The sequence below is a fragment of the Poecilia latipinna genome, unplaced genomic scaffold (assembly GCF_001443285.1).
Source record: "Poecilia latipinna isolate Pla-1442-1.1 unplaced genomic scaffold, P_latipinna-1.0 Scaffold859, whole genome shotgun sequence".
Lineage (NCBI taxonomy): Eukaryota > Metazoa > Chordata > Actinopteri > Cyprinodontiformes > Poeciliidae > Poecilia > Poecilia latipinna.
Genome location: NW_015113475.1, coordinates 44740 through 58718, shown reverse-complemented (window position 1 = coordinate 58718; position 13979 = coordinate 44740). Strand labels below are relative to the sequence as shown.

At 40.5% G+C, this 13979-nt stretch overlaps 2 protein-coding genes across 15 annotated transcripts in view; one reads left to right on the top strand and one right to left on the bottom strand.

Annotated features, from left to right (window-relative positions):
• The window catches only part of LOC106956946 (peripheral plasma membrane protein CASK-like), a 36116-nt gene that overhangs the window by 4354 nt on the left and 17783 nt on the right, over positions 1-13979 (top strand). For all 14 annotated transcript variants that reach the window (XM_015048065.1, XM_015048068.1, XM_015048066.1 and 11 more), the window contains 5 exons: positions 5364-5476; positions 7637-7742; positions 8540-8617; positions 8715-8787; positions 13334-13436. In XM_015048065.1, the coding sequence (XP_014903551.1) occupies positions 5364-5476; positions 7637-7742; positions 8540-8617; positions 8715-8787; positions 13334-13436 (473 nt within the window). The remainder of the gene's footprint in view (positions 1-5363; positions 5477-7636; positions 7743-8539; positions 8618-8714; positions 8788-13333; positions 13437-13979) is intronic.
• On the bottom strand, positions 9343-11770 carry LOC106956947 (probable G-protein coupled receptor 34). The gene is made up of 2 exons (XM_015048079.1): positions 11210-11770; positions 9343-10893 (listed from the first exon to the last, which is right to left on the bottom strand). Exon 2 carries the CDS (start codon positions 10847-10849, stop codon positions 9599-9601), a length of 1251 nt encoding a protein of 416 aa, XP_014903565.1. The 5' UTR covers positions 10850-10893; positions 11210-11770; the 3' UTR covers positions 9343-9598.

The window sequence follows — 13979 nt, the reverse complement described above, 5'->3', positions numbered from 1 at the left end:
CAGTTGAGTAAATTCATCTGATTTAACAAGTTAAAGGCAGTACAAGTACAAGACGATTGCGTCGAGGACTAGAGTCCTGCCTGAAACTCTCTGTTTTGCATATTTCAGTGCTCGTAGTTGAAATTTGTCTTTTCAAATATGTACATAATATCTGCATAACCAGCTGAATGTCATCCAGGTGTTGTCACACAGTCCAGAACAATCAGTAGAGGAGGAGACTGTGTCGTCATCTGAGGGCCATTTGAAGCTTTGGCTACAAAAAGTGAAATGTCAGATTAACGTCAAAGAAAAGAGCAGAAGATCCCTCTTATCCACTCAGTTCTCCTTTGGTGGATCAAGTGTGTTGAGCCCACAGAGTCTCGGGATGTGTTCCGGCTAGGAGGAGGGGATCACTTTTCCTCAGCAGAGTGGGGGGGGGAAGCTGAGGGAGATCAATGGAGACAAGTGGAGCTGGGAATGTGATGGCCCCGAGGCTACGGATATAAATAATGCTGGGAGACACTGCAGCACTCCGCCTCGTTTTTATCTCGGGTTTTATTGACGCCGCCTATAGGTGGACGTTAAGGCAGGCAGAAAACATTCAAAATGAAGCCAAATCTCCCAGTATTGGCATCTCGTTTAGTCTAACGAGATTCCCAATTCCGAGACTCATCAAGTATAAATTAGGGCTGAAACGATTAATCAGATTAATTGTGATTAATTGATTTACTAAAATAATCAACTAATTTGCTAATTTATTGTCAACTACACAGACTTAAAAAAAGGACATTTGCTGAAAGAACAAAATACTCAGAGAACCTCTCTTAATGTTAATCAGTAATGCAAAAATTAATCAAGGAATCTATAAATTGTCAAGAATTCACTAAAATAATACTTTACTGAGTTTTAGTCAATAAATGTTTTTCCTTATTTAAAAATGGAACTGAATTATTTGGTTATTCACATCTTTTATTTCTAATATTGTGTTAAAAATAGTAGTTAAATAAAGAATCTGCAGAATGTGGCAATTTAAAAAAATAATCAGATTAATCATCAGAATAATCGATTAGTGAAACAATCAAAAGTTGCAGCCCTACTGTAAATGAGATTAGGAATACAACATTCACCACATGCTTATTTTGAGACTTCAGCTGCAGTGTTTGAAAGGCTTTGGGGTAATTTAATCAGTTTTGTCTGTAATGATTGTGTTTGAATTGGGCTTTGCTTGTCGAGAAGCACTATTAGAGTCTTTATTTCCGCCCTGCGGCGCTCATTACTGCCAACAGTATTACACTGTGTGACTCAATCCAACCCAATGAAGTGATCAGTCCCCTGGCTTATTGTGAGCTGGATGATAATAATAAAGTTTCTTGTGAATATTCAAGACCCTTAAAATCTCATTGTCTTATAATCGTAGCAGCGGTGGCATTTTCTCATCAAAAAACACTTTTTTGGGTCACGAGGAAGTCCAAGTAGTAAAGTTGGAGAGGCGTCCGTTCTGCATTTGGCCACGCAGACACCTCCGTCTGCCGAGGCGTGTACAGCTACAATTCCTGCTTAGATCAATAAGGGATCGCATTACTGTCTGGGTCATGTAGCCTTCCGCTTCGCAGGGGAACAAACCAACACAAACCTTCCTGCTTAAGCAAATAAATCAGGTTCTGCTTTTCTTTCTTCGGCTTGAAATACTTGCATATGAACAGTTTAGTAGAGATCACAAATTTAATGATTTGGACAGTTATTTGCAAGGGGTTGTTGCCCTTGATGCAAATTATGCTACGTTTATCCGGTGCTCAGACTGGAGCTTGGTCCAATGTTGCTTTCAAAACGTCATAAATATCCCCTCAAATTTTCCAAACTAGGTCTTGCATTACATTTTGTTTTATTACTTTTCTCTTCAAATTTTTTGAGAATGGCCTTGCTTTTGTTTGTATGTATGAGTTGAAGCTTTGACTGAGGAATTTACATTTCTTAATAAAGGAATAAAAGCCATGATGCTGAGAAGCAATAAGGAATTTTAGTATTTGGCCTGTAGCTGTTCTAGCACTTTCTACATCGTGTAGGAAGGTGCTGGAGTTAGTGAACCAAGGTGTGAAGATACTTGAGTCACAAAAACCGCTAAGTTAAGATGACAAAGTTGATGGCTAAATCAAGTTATTGTCAGTGGTCAAGTCTTAATATTAAGCTAACTTTTAGCAGAAATCCTGTGAGAAACTATAGGACAAATGTTTGGATTTTTTTTGCTGCCATTTATTAAAAAAAATAAGTTATTTTAAAATAGGACTACATAAGAAAATGATTTGGATTTAATAATCCCCCCTCCGCCTCCATGAAGCAGACAAGTGATGCAATCCAAGCAGCAGGCTGCCACCTCGGCCTGATGTTTGCCGACTGCTGATGTCGGTGGGATGTCGGTGTTTTTTTTTTTGTTTTTTTTTTTGCGTGAGCCCACCAAGTGCAGCTGCAGTGATGTCAGTAATGGCATGTGTTCCCCCACCCCGCTGCCTCTTCCCCCACACACTCACTCCTAGGCTTGTTTCTGCACATGTCTGTGCTTCCATCTTTGTGAGGACCCTTGGCTTCATGGCTCTATGAGGCTTGGGTGATTGGATAATTTATTTATTCCAGATGATGTGATGAGAAATACCGCTTTATTTATCGGATTAAATGGGTGTTTAAATCAACCCAGGTCTGAAATGAAGTTTTGATTTATGGGCCGTCGGGAGAGAAGAGGTGGCTGCAGGAGAAGCTGACGGGTTCATCCTCGATTGTGGTTATAGTGTTTATTAATATGCTGACAGGGTTTCCTGTGTGGTCTGGGACAATTATGGGGATTTTACTTCAGGATGGAAAAAGAAAATTATTAGTATTCACTATTCCGTTGTCTAAATATTTGGCTTTTTCCACTTGGCGTCCACCTCTCCTCCCTTTCTCAACTTATTTCCTTCCTCGTTTCCTCTTTGTTCCTACCTTGTTTCCCTCCCTTCCTCTCTTCTTGTATCCTTTCCTATCTTATTTTGTTTTTGTGACCTTCCCTCCTTCTTTCTTTCTATCAGTCCTTGTGACCTTCCCTCCTTCTTTCTTTCTATCAGTCCTTGTGACCTTCCCTCCTTCTTTCTTCTTTGTGTCCTTCCTTGTTTCTTTAGCTCTCTTTTTTTGCTGTCCTCCCACAGTCTGTTTTTTATCCATGCTTCCCTTCTTTCACTGCCTCCTATCCTTTCATGTGTCCTTTTTTTTTGCTTCTCTTTTTCTGCATCTTCCTTCCTCATTTTTTTTCTACTATTTCTCCTTGCGCCCTTCTTTCCAGCCTTTTTTCATCTCCTTTCCTTCTTCCTCACTCCCTGGTCTTTCCTTCACGTTTAAGGCTTACATTTTTTCTTGGTACTATTGCTTCCTTTTTTTTCCGTCTGTGAGTTTCCGTTCCGAAAACTTTATCTCACTTGGTGCAATGTGTAAACATCATCATCAGGATCAGACCCCGAGTTTACTGAAAACATTGTTTATTGTCGGACACATTGTCAGAAGCAAATGTTGCAGCTACGAGACGATTTATGTTTACAACATTGCAACAGCTGCTTAGACAAGTTAATCTCATGTTGGAGCAGGAAGTTAAGGCTGTCCTGCTTTTAGGAATAAGTGTGTTTTGTTGTAAACCCAGTTTGGAATCCCTCATGCACCCTCCTCCCCGTCAAACACCTCCCAGCTCTTTAAGAATAACAATGGGTAAGCACAGCTGCTACAGCACATAAACCCAGGAGGGCAAAGGTCAGGAGGAGGTCGGGTTCTCCTCGGGATTCCTGCCGACTTTGAGGGAAACCACGTTGTTTTCCAGACGAGCGTCCAGATGCTGCCAGTGCTTGTTTTGGTGGTTTGATCATCGCAGCAGATGTGAGCAAATCCACTGTTGCTCTCACACACTCGCAGGTTTTCACACACAAATCCCTTTTTTTAGGTTTCAGTTCAGAAGTGATGCAAAGTGTTGTCACTCTGCTTTTTTTGTTCCTTTTAAGAAGTGTGCATCAAAAAAAGCAAATTCTGTTTTGAATAAAGCGAAATACTACTTTGCATACCTCACCGTCCGGGGTGTGCATCTGATATTCTGTGTAGGCTCCATTTACCACTTCTGCTGATATAAGCAGGCATTTGGTGGTGGGATAAAATACATTTCTAAAGAAATGAATTGAAGTAGTTTCATTGCTGCTTGTTTACATAGTGAGAAGTTAATGACTCCTCTGTTTAACTCTAAAACACTCTAAATTACTTCTAAGGGACGCATTTCCCCCCCTGACCGTTCTGATAAATTGTCTGGTAAACGATAATATTGTTGTTTTAAGATCATTTTCAGTCATGACAAAATTATACAAGTTTGCCCACTCAAAGACCAACAAACTTTAATTTTGTAAAGAACACATCATACTTGAACTGGAAGACATTTAAAATACCTAAAATAAAACACGACAAGCAAAAACAAAAGATTATGAAGTCTCTGTTAAAAATATATATAAACCATCAGAATGGAAATTATTGATCTCATTTTAACTTATCATGTAATTAATTTGCTTATTGCAACATACTGTTGCAATAAGTAAAGCTGTGGTTATCCCTGCTGCTGATGCACTCCACACTTTTTCCTTCCACTAAACTTTCCATGCATACATTTTGATGAAGAACTCAAGCTTTAGTTTCTATCATAGGATGCTCTTTAGGATTCTTACTCATATTTAGGATGAATGACAACACATTTATATTTATAAAATATAAAATATTGATAAGTGTTTATTATAATGACTGGAACAGGTTTATACACAGTAGTAATGTGTGTTTTTTGTTTTGTTTTTGTCTCCTACAATCTGCCATTGTAAGATACCACAGATCTGATAAACGTTGTGGTTGAAATTAGAACTTGAATGGATCTCAAATGCTCAGTAATTTCCTTGATGAATCTTTTGGGGAAGTATTGCCATTTCAACTGGTAACGAAGCTGATCTGGATGATTAATTATGAGTTTAGCAGGAGATTCCTGCTTGGTTTTGTGCCAGGATTACTCTCCATCCATCTTCCTATCGACTTCCCGAAGGAAAAGCATCTGAATGCTTGAAACCCACGTTGCAGTGTCTTCTGCCTTGGAAAAAGATTATGTGGGAAAAGTCTTACTTGCGCCGGTCTCTGTAATAAAGCATTTATTTTAGACTTTACAGCTGCTCTGCACTATAATTCCCACTGGCACAAGCGCTGGAGGCTACGTAGCGTAGCTAACCGCGCTGCGAACGACCCGGAATGTTCTCAGACACAACCCGCCGGTGTGTGTGTCTCTGTGTTTTTACGTGGGATAGCTACACCCTACCATGTGTGACTTTGACTAATTTGGGCCGTTTGTGTTGCAGGGGTCCCTTCAGCGTGGTGAGGCGCTGCATCAACAGGGACACGGGCCAGCAGTTCGCCGTGAAGATCGTGGATGTGGCCAGCTTCACCTCTAGCCCCGGCCTCAGCACGGAAGGTGAGAAATCCAGCGGGAACGACTCCACGGTCACTCAGGTTTAAGGAATATTTCCAATCAGAAAGGAAAACTTCAAACGGACTCTCTGGAATGATTTAACAAAGAACAATTGTAAATTATTCCCTGCGCTGTTGCGTAAACTCACCCACCTGCCTCTCCTTGTGGGCTAAAACAACAGTTGGGAGCAATCCACAAATACTCCTTGGCTCTGATATCAAACACAACGACCCACAGAGAGCGTATAATCGTATTTTCACAGAAATAAATCAAGCAGAACGTCCCACAGATGAGGTTTATGTCGAAACGTTCGCTTTTGTGCGACGCAACGCGTTTCACTGCGCAGGTTTGTCAACGAGGGAGATTAAAGCTGAGATCAGAGGTGCGTGTGTGCATGTTGGTGGCAGCGTTGGCATCCATCATGTGCCATCTGCGACGCCCCAGCCAGAGACGAGCCCTGCAGCCAGTAACAGCAAGACAAGGAAATGAACTAAGGGAGCTGACGTGGAAAAGGTTCACGATGAATGAATTCACCTGCAATTTCCCCCCTAAAATACTGGTTATTTTACCAACTTCAGCCATATTTGATTCACTCGAATGTTTGATTAGTTGGATGTTTTCTGTCTCTGATTAATTTGATAGATGTAGACGTAAAAATTCTTAAAGGTTGAGATGTTTTTTTCTTTTTGCTTCAGTTCTCTCTCCTTTTGGGTTCAGATGTGGTGTCCAAGCTGTTTGATCTGCTTTCAACAGACCAAAGATTATTTCATCAGGTAGTTTGTTTAATTCAGGCAGGTGTGAAAGCTCGACTGAACTCTGGTTGTAGACCAGCAGAGGAAAATTGTGATCCGGTTGAAAATATAGCTCTTAGTTTATTTAGGGTTGAATCCGGAAGCGGTTTGCTTCCAGTGGGAAAGAAACAATCTGGCCCACAAACCACAAAGAGAAGCTAACATCTCCAATATGTATAAATTAAAGATGTGTGTGTGTGGGATCTAAAAGCTTTAAAATGCTCTCTCTGGGTCTGTATAAATATAGAAGGACATTGTAGTCCCTCCCTATCTGTCTTTTTTAATCTAACTCAAATTTAGTAATCGATTAATCATTAACTGGAGTATACAAACTCAGAAAAGGCCATTTGCTGGAAGAACAACATACTCAAATCGGTAATTAAGCCTAAACTGTACCAAAATATATACATTTTTCATTTCCTATTAAAACAAATATTTTCCTGTAGATATGTTTCATGTGTTTCTGATACTGAATAAAAAGAGGCTTAAGTGATTTATGTTAAAAATCAGCAGAATGTGGCTTTTATGAATACTAAAATAGTTGTTGTTTGCAGCCCTAATTCAAACGGGATTTGGAGATTGGTGGCGTTTATGTGATTAAATGTTAAACCGGTTTGCCATATTCACCTGCTGCAATTGGCTGACTGGGCGGTTTGGTCATCATTCAGTAAAGCAGCGAATCCTTCCTGTAGTCCTATGTATGAAACATCCATTAAAGGCCATGATTGAAGCTTTTACTGTAAATCTATAATTGCTTTATTCCTCATATCAGCAGATGAAACGGCCAGATTGTCAGCTGTGTCAAAATAAAGTTCAAAGCGAACATTATGTAACACAGTCTGGCCGAACCATCCGTGGAAGATTTGGAACAGGGCCAGAGGACGACATCGGTTCCTTTCAGAGCACTCCAGGCCCCGCGCGGACATTAGGCCGCATTGTCGCTCTCGACAACGAATAATCAATGAGACGGCTAAGGATGAGCGTAGAGAGGAGGGGAGGGAATAATGGAAGAAAAGGGGCTCTGTAGTTGTGGGGTGGGGGAACACAGTTTCTCTGTCTGTTGCATAACGTCGCTGCTCCGTCACGACACAAACAGCCAGGAAGTGGAGTGTGTAAATGGGGGGGTTTTATGGACTCAACAGGAGCACATTGTCAAATTGTTATTGCAGTTTCAATCTGTCACAACCACTTCACTCAATGAAATGTCATTTATCGCCCTCTGGTGGTGACTTAGGGCAGTGGCAGATCTGTTGAGATGGACTATTTTATGAAAGCAGAACTTTTATTTTACATCTTTCCAGCCTTTAATCTCAGCTTTTATAATAAGACTAACAATTGAAGTGAACTTTAATCTTTAATTTCTCTCTCCCAGATCTGAAGCGAGAGGCCAGCATCTGCCATATGCTCAAGCACCCCCACATCGTGGAGCTTCTGGAGACCTACAGCTCTGACGGCATGCTCTACATGGTCTTTGAATTGTAAGGGTTCACTTTAACATAAACTCTGACAACGCAGTGGACAGCTTTTTTCAAAAACCCTAATAGATCCGTATCTTATATGAGTTGTGGTTAGTGAGATTGTACTGTACATGTATGAGTCATGAATATTTTGCTGAGAAATGCACCAATAAAAAGCCACAAGCCATACTAATTCTGATAACTGTATATAAATAAATGGTGTTAGTCATTTCCCTGTACAAGTTGCACATTGTGTCACTTATAGAGCTGGTGGCAAGCTTAGCAAATCACAAGAACAAAACATTTAACACACTTGCACAACTCAAGATTCAGATAAGAGTTTCTGTCACTAAATTAACTTGATTCAAACTTGATTGACGAGGTTTTATTACAGCAGAAAGCCTAACATTTGGTTTCTTAATAGAGCTTTTTTAACCAGTTGGCATAATATACTAACTTGGACTAGATTGTATTGCAATTGGGATTGAATTTCAATCTGTCTATAAGGACTGAATTAACTATTTCTGTATCTAAATTTGAGCTGCTGTCCAGTTTTTGGCAGCAATAATTTAATTTTCTGAAAAATTAAGCGATATAAAAAAATGATTACAAATTTTAACATTCAGTAAACCCCTGAAAGGTGTCTAATTCTAGTATTTTGTTCAGGCAATCAAATTAAAATATTCCTAAGTTTTCCAACTTTAAAAAGGTCGTGGAAGTTGTTAGGTGTAAATGATGAACATTGCGGAAACCTTGCACTGGAACGCTTATTTTTATCTTCTCTTATCGCACTGATGAATGTTTCCTTTCTCTCCCAGCATGGATGGCGCTGACCTGTGTTTTGAAATTGTTAAGAGGGCCGACGCAGGGTTTGTCTACAGCGAAGCTGTGGCCAGGTAGGACACAAGAAATGATTGCACTTAAAATAAAGTGTGTGGGTGCCCTAAATAAGTCCTTCCTGCTTGTCTTTCTGCTTTTTTTTTCTCCATGCAGCCACTACATGAGGCAAATACTGGAGGCCCTGAGGTACTGCCATGACAACAATGTGATTCATCGAGATGTAAAGGTGAGATTGAGTCACCAGGTAAATCCAAATGAGGGGAATAAGGTGCTAAAACTGCAAACAATCCTCCGGGTAAAATCAAATGACTGCTGCCAACTTTGACCTGACGGTGATCAACACATTCTTAGGTGAAATAAAATACACCAGTGACTGATATCTGCTCTATATGGTAGGTTGCCATTGAGTTTTTTGGGGGGTAAAGCTGTTTTAAAGTTTGAAGTATTTGCAAATAATTCAAACCCTAACCCTTCTCTTTGTTTTCTCTTTGAATTCTATTAAACTCATAGGCTGAGATAAAAGCAAGTTTTTAAAAAATATGTTCATTTAAAATTGTTTTATGGGGGGGGGAAAAAGTGAGAATTGGAAATCAAATTTGGTATTACAAAGCTTTGACATTTTATTTTTAAACCACATCACTCAGCCCTACAAATAACACTGGAACTTGTGAATACTTTTACGAGGCTCGTTTTTTATCCCAGTTGAAGTTTTATTTTTATAAGGGAATAAGTTTTTTTTTTTTTGTTTTTTGTTTTTGTTTTTTTAAATCATAGTCATATTTTTCCATTTTAAATAGTGAAAAAAAAGTGGGAGGCACCTTATCTTAAAAAATGCAAAGAAACAACAAAAACACCACCTCATACATTCTTGGGTAAAAGCTTTCAACAGGACCAAGTATAAATGAGCTAACAGTTACATAGCCAAAAGAAAGAAAACAAGACATTAAAAAAAACAAAACCAAAAACAGTTCTTTCTCAGCTTCAATGTGGCTTGGCATTCTGCATTCAGTGTTCTGACAATCTTGAGCAGCTTGCAATCACTGAAGACTAGCGGGAGGAAGTGTAGTTGTTGCTTCTGTGCGACGGAGATTGGAGTTAATGACACAGAAGCTGGTTCTAGGTGTGAGTGAAGGGTTGGTGAGGACTTGTCCGGGTATAGCCAGCGGTGTGGACCCTCGTCTGTAATCTATGGTAGAGCTGTTCAGTGTAACATCTTCAAGGTATTGACATCGGCTGCAGAACCGGTGTCCAAGAACCCGCAGAGCGGTTTTGCGCACCGAGCCTGACAACAGAAAGTACATGACCGGATCCAAGCAGCTGTTAAAGGTGGACAACAGGAGCATGATCTCGTTGGTACGGTACACCATCGCCAGGTAGCTGCAGGATCCATTGGAGTGTGTTTGGGACTGGATGTACACCGGACGGAAGATGTGGTAGGGCGCAAAGCAGACGGTGAACAGAAAGAGGACGAAGAAGGACTTCTTGGCGGTTCTTCTGTACTTGGATGCGTTAGGAAGCTCTGGCTTCTTCTGCGACAGTAGAAGCAACTTTGAGGCAATTTTGGCATGGGAGATGACCATCATGATGAAGACCAGCCAGAACAGCACCACTAACATCGCATTGAGGTAAGCCTTCCAGGCGACATTGCGGCGTTCCCTGTACTCAAAGCATTTTCCGTTGAAGTCTCTGTCCTCCTTCGTCACGGCCATCAGCATCGTCCCCATCAAAAAGAGGCTCCATATGGTGCCACACACCACCCAGCTCCAGAGCTGCTTATGCCCACACAGCCTCCCCCACAAGCTCTTCTTGGCCCTGCCTCTCCCTCGCAGCCTCACGTACCGGTCCAGGCTGATGAGTCCCAGCAGCAGAATGCTTATGTACATGTTCATGTAGAAGCCGTTCCCCACCAGCCTGCAGGCCACCGGCCCCAGCACCCAGCTGTCTCCGTTGAGGTGATAGAACACCCTGAATGGCAGGCACGCCAGGAGGACCAGGTCGGCCACAGCACAGTTCATGAGGAACACACGCACCGAGTTGTGCTTGGAATGGAGAAAGAGGAACACCCACAGAGCGAACAGGTTCCCCACAAGACCCAGGACAAAGAACAGCGAGTAGAAAGCCGCCAGCGGCAGATGGAGTGAGGCGCTGCCAAACGTACAGTGTGATGAACTTGTCGCATTGTGGGAAGAATACGGAGTCCTTGACATGAAGGACGATGCTGATGGAGATGCAGTAGAAAAGGAAGCGTTTGGAGTTGCAGAACCCGTAGCGAACAGTAGTGGGGTCATGGTGCGTCAATTCTGTTGAATTCAGTGATGTTCAGCAACACATTCTGCAAAGAAAAACATTTTTACTTGTACAGGAAAAAAAAAAAACTGCTACAGACTTATGACGCTATGAAACCAGTGTGCAGACAGATGAGTAATATGTCAGCTGGATTTCCAAAGTTCACTCTAATTCTCTCATGACAAGTATAACCATTTCTGACATTAAAAAGGGACAGCACCCTGCAAACTTCGACCTCCAAGTCACTCAGTTTGAGTTAGTCTTCTTAAATCTGGAGTTTTATCTGAGACTCATTTGAAAGTGTGCAAATGAGAAATGGTTGTTAATTTGACACTAGACTTAAAGAGAAGCCAAACACTCACCATTAATCCTCCTCTCAAGCAAAGCTTAGCTCAGCTGTGGTTTTCGGGTGCCACAGGACATATTTTAGATGTGCAGCTGAAGAGGTCCCTCGGACATTTTCCTCCATTAGTTTTAAAAAAAAAAATGCAACAACAACAAAAAAATATCCCTCCACCAGTACAGACTCTGCACGCAAACCCAATAGAAACTGCTGCCGAGTTCTCACTGTCCTCGCCTTTAGCTCCAGTCTTTAAATGAGTCACTGCAGCAGCATATTTGTTGCTTTCCCTTCGCCCTATCACCGATCTGACTGTGCATCTGTCAGTCCTCTCGTCGCTGCCTCTCTTTTCCTCTTTTGCTCTTTCTGCTTTTCTTTATCTTGCAAAATCTCTCAGCATTGTCCACAAACCTTACTTCCCCCCCGCCCCGTGTGCTGCCAAAAGATACATTACGTACAGGAAGTAAAACCCACCACTACTCTGTCTCTGGGTTCTCTTTCATATGATGCTTTTTCTATGCATTTCATTTCAATACTATCAATTGTATGAACTGGGACTCTCTTATATTATCTGGTTGCAGCTGCAGGCTAAAAAAAATCAACAGTGCAGTTTTCAAAGAAGTTTTATAAAATGAACATTTAAAATATAGGGAAGCGGGTGAATTCACACTTTGCAGTCTTAAGCATATTTAGGAATCGTATATAATTCAATTGCTTCCTTGCGATGCTTTTTCTGCATTTTCTTTAGGGTGCTTGTTTCTAGTGAGATTAGGAACTTTGCTTTCCATGTGCCAGAGGTTAGAAGGGAGTAATTTCATGCATATAATAATGTTACAAGGCAAAACTAATATTTCAGTGTCTAAATACTACTAGTACTTGCTCTCATGGTGAATTTATTGTGCATCCTAATCCACACAGGGTCAAAATTGTAAATGCAGACCCCTACAGATATTTTGCTAAATGATTTTTGTAAATGTCACCAAGATTTTGGCATAGTTTTACTGGATATTTGACCACTTTGCATAGCAGAAATTGGTTGAGTAGTTGTGATCGACCCAGCTTTTAACACTATATATGCATAAACAATAGAGGTAAGACTTGGAACACCATTAAAGAATCTTACTTTTGCCCATTTTTTAACCATTCTAAAACTAGTTTTGATGTATTTTTGTGTTCATTAAAAAAGTTCTCCAAAAACCACCAAGGATGAAGTTAACAGTAAACCGCTGAAATACCAAAGTCAGGATTCTGATTAAAAGGAAACATCAACTCCAAAACACCATTTACGACGTCTGACATTTGTGGTTGCCCATGACGATGAGCCAAGTACCTCCTGGGAAACAATTTTTATTTTGTCATGATGATAAAAGCAGTGAGTCGAGACGAGAGTTTAACACATTTAAACACTGTACCGACTCACAGGAACATTTGTACACAACACACACAACTAATTTTGACTGGCTAAAACGGAGCGTATGAATTTCTGACGGAGCGAACTAAATATAAGAATTAACACTGTCGCACTTCAGGTGTTTTGTAACATTTGAGTGCAGATGTAGCCATTTTTTAAAACTGAAGTGTGATGGGAACTTCTGCTTCTACAAAGTCACCATTTACATCACCTTGGGAACTTGTAGCCCTAACTATTATAGTCAGTTTGACACATTGATACCTGGGTATGTTTGTTCTGTTTGTAATTTGAATTTTGAACAAAATCTCACTGTTGAAATTGTAATAAGCCCCTTGCAGTTCATAGAGTTTGATCCAGACCTTGTGGGCTAAAACGCGTCACAACCCGACATTATTGGAGATCCATTTGATCGCATCTTGACATCAACATGGTGCATCATCTGGTTTAAAAGGGCAACATGGTAGCATTATGTCTATGCACACGCCTCATTTTGTCATTGTGAAACTAAGGTGCAAAGCATTTGATCACGTAAGAAATGCACTTCTGACAGAGCCAGAAATGCAATGCTCTGCAGGTTGCAGTGAGCTAGTAAAAAAATTTTGGTTTGCTACTTTCAGGTTTTTTTTTTTTTTTTTTTTTGGTTTTTATTAATCCATGGTCTTATTTAGCCTCGCTGCAGTTTTGACTTGTCTTCATTTTCATTCCCTTTGATGTGTTTCTTTTCTGCCTCTGCAGCCTCATTGTGTGCTTTTGGCTTCAAAAGAGAACTCTGCTCCAGTGAAGCTGGGAGGATTTGGAGTGGCAATCCAGCTGGGAGAGTCTGGTTTAGTAGCTGGAGGTACAGATCATCGCGCCTCACCGTTGATGTCCACATGCTTTAAAAAAAAAAATCACAAAATTAACCAGTTCATAGCATATTTGAGATACACACACACACACAGTTAAAATAGACATGTTAACACTTTATAACCCCATTAAAAAGCCATTTTTAAGAGTAAGCTGAAACCGAAACTTAAGTATCACCAGTGCAAATTTGGCAATCGTGACTTATTTTCAGTTGTGGTCTGAATTTATGCGGAGTCATGATAATGCTTGATTCTGATATAGCTTTTGTTTTTCATTGTTCCATATTTAGATGACAGACAACTTGTGATTTCATGAATTATTCTGGATTTTCTCTTGTTACTACATGGACAAAATTGTAGATAAAGGCTCAAAAATGTACATACACCCTGACTAATATTTGATCGTCAGCTGTACACGTTTGTAGCTTGTGGTTTATTTCTAACTTCAGAACCGGTACAGCTTTTTTCAAGTGGCCTGTTTACTGGCACAAGAAGTGGCCCCCAAATTTAAACAAAGATAAAATTGGGTTCTTAGT

Excerpts from the sequence above, each read along its gene's own strand:
- LOC106956947 (XM_015048079.1), bottom strand. The coding sequence starts at position 10,849 with ATGACCCCACTACTGTTCGCTACGGGTTCTGCAACTCCAAACGCTTCC.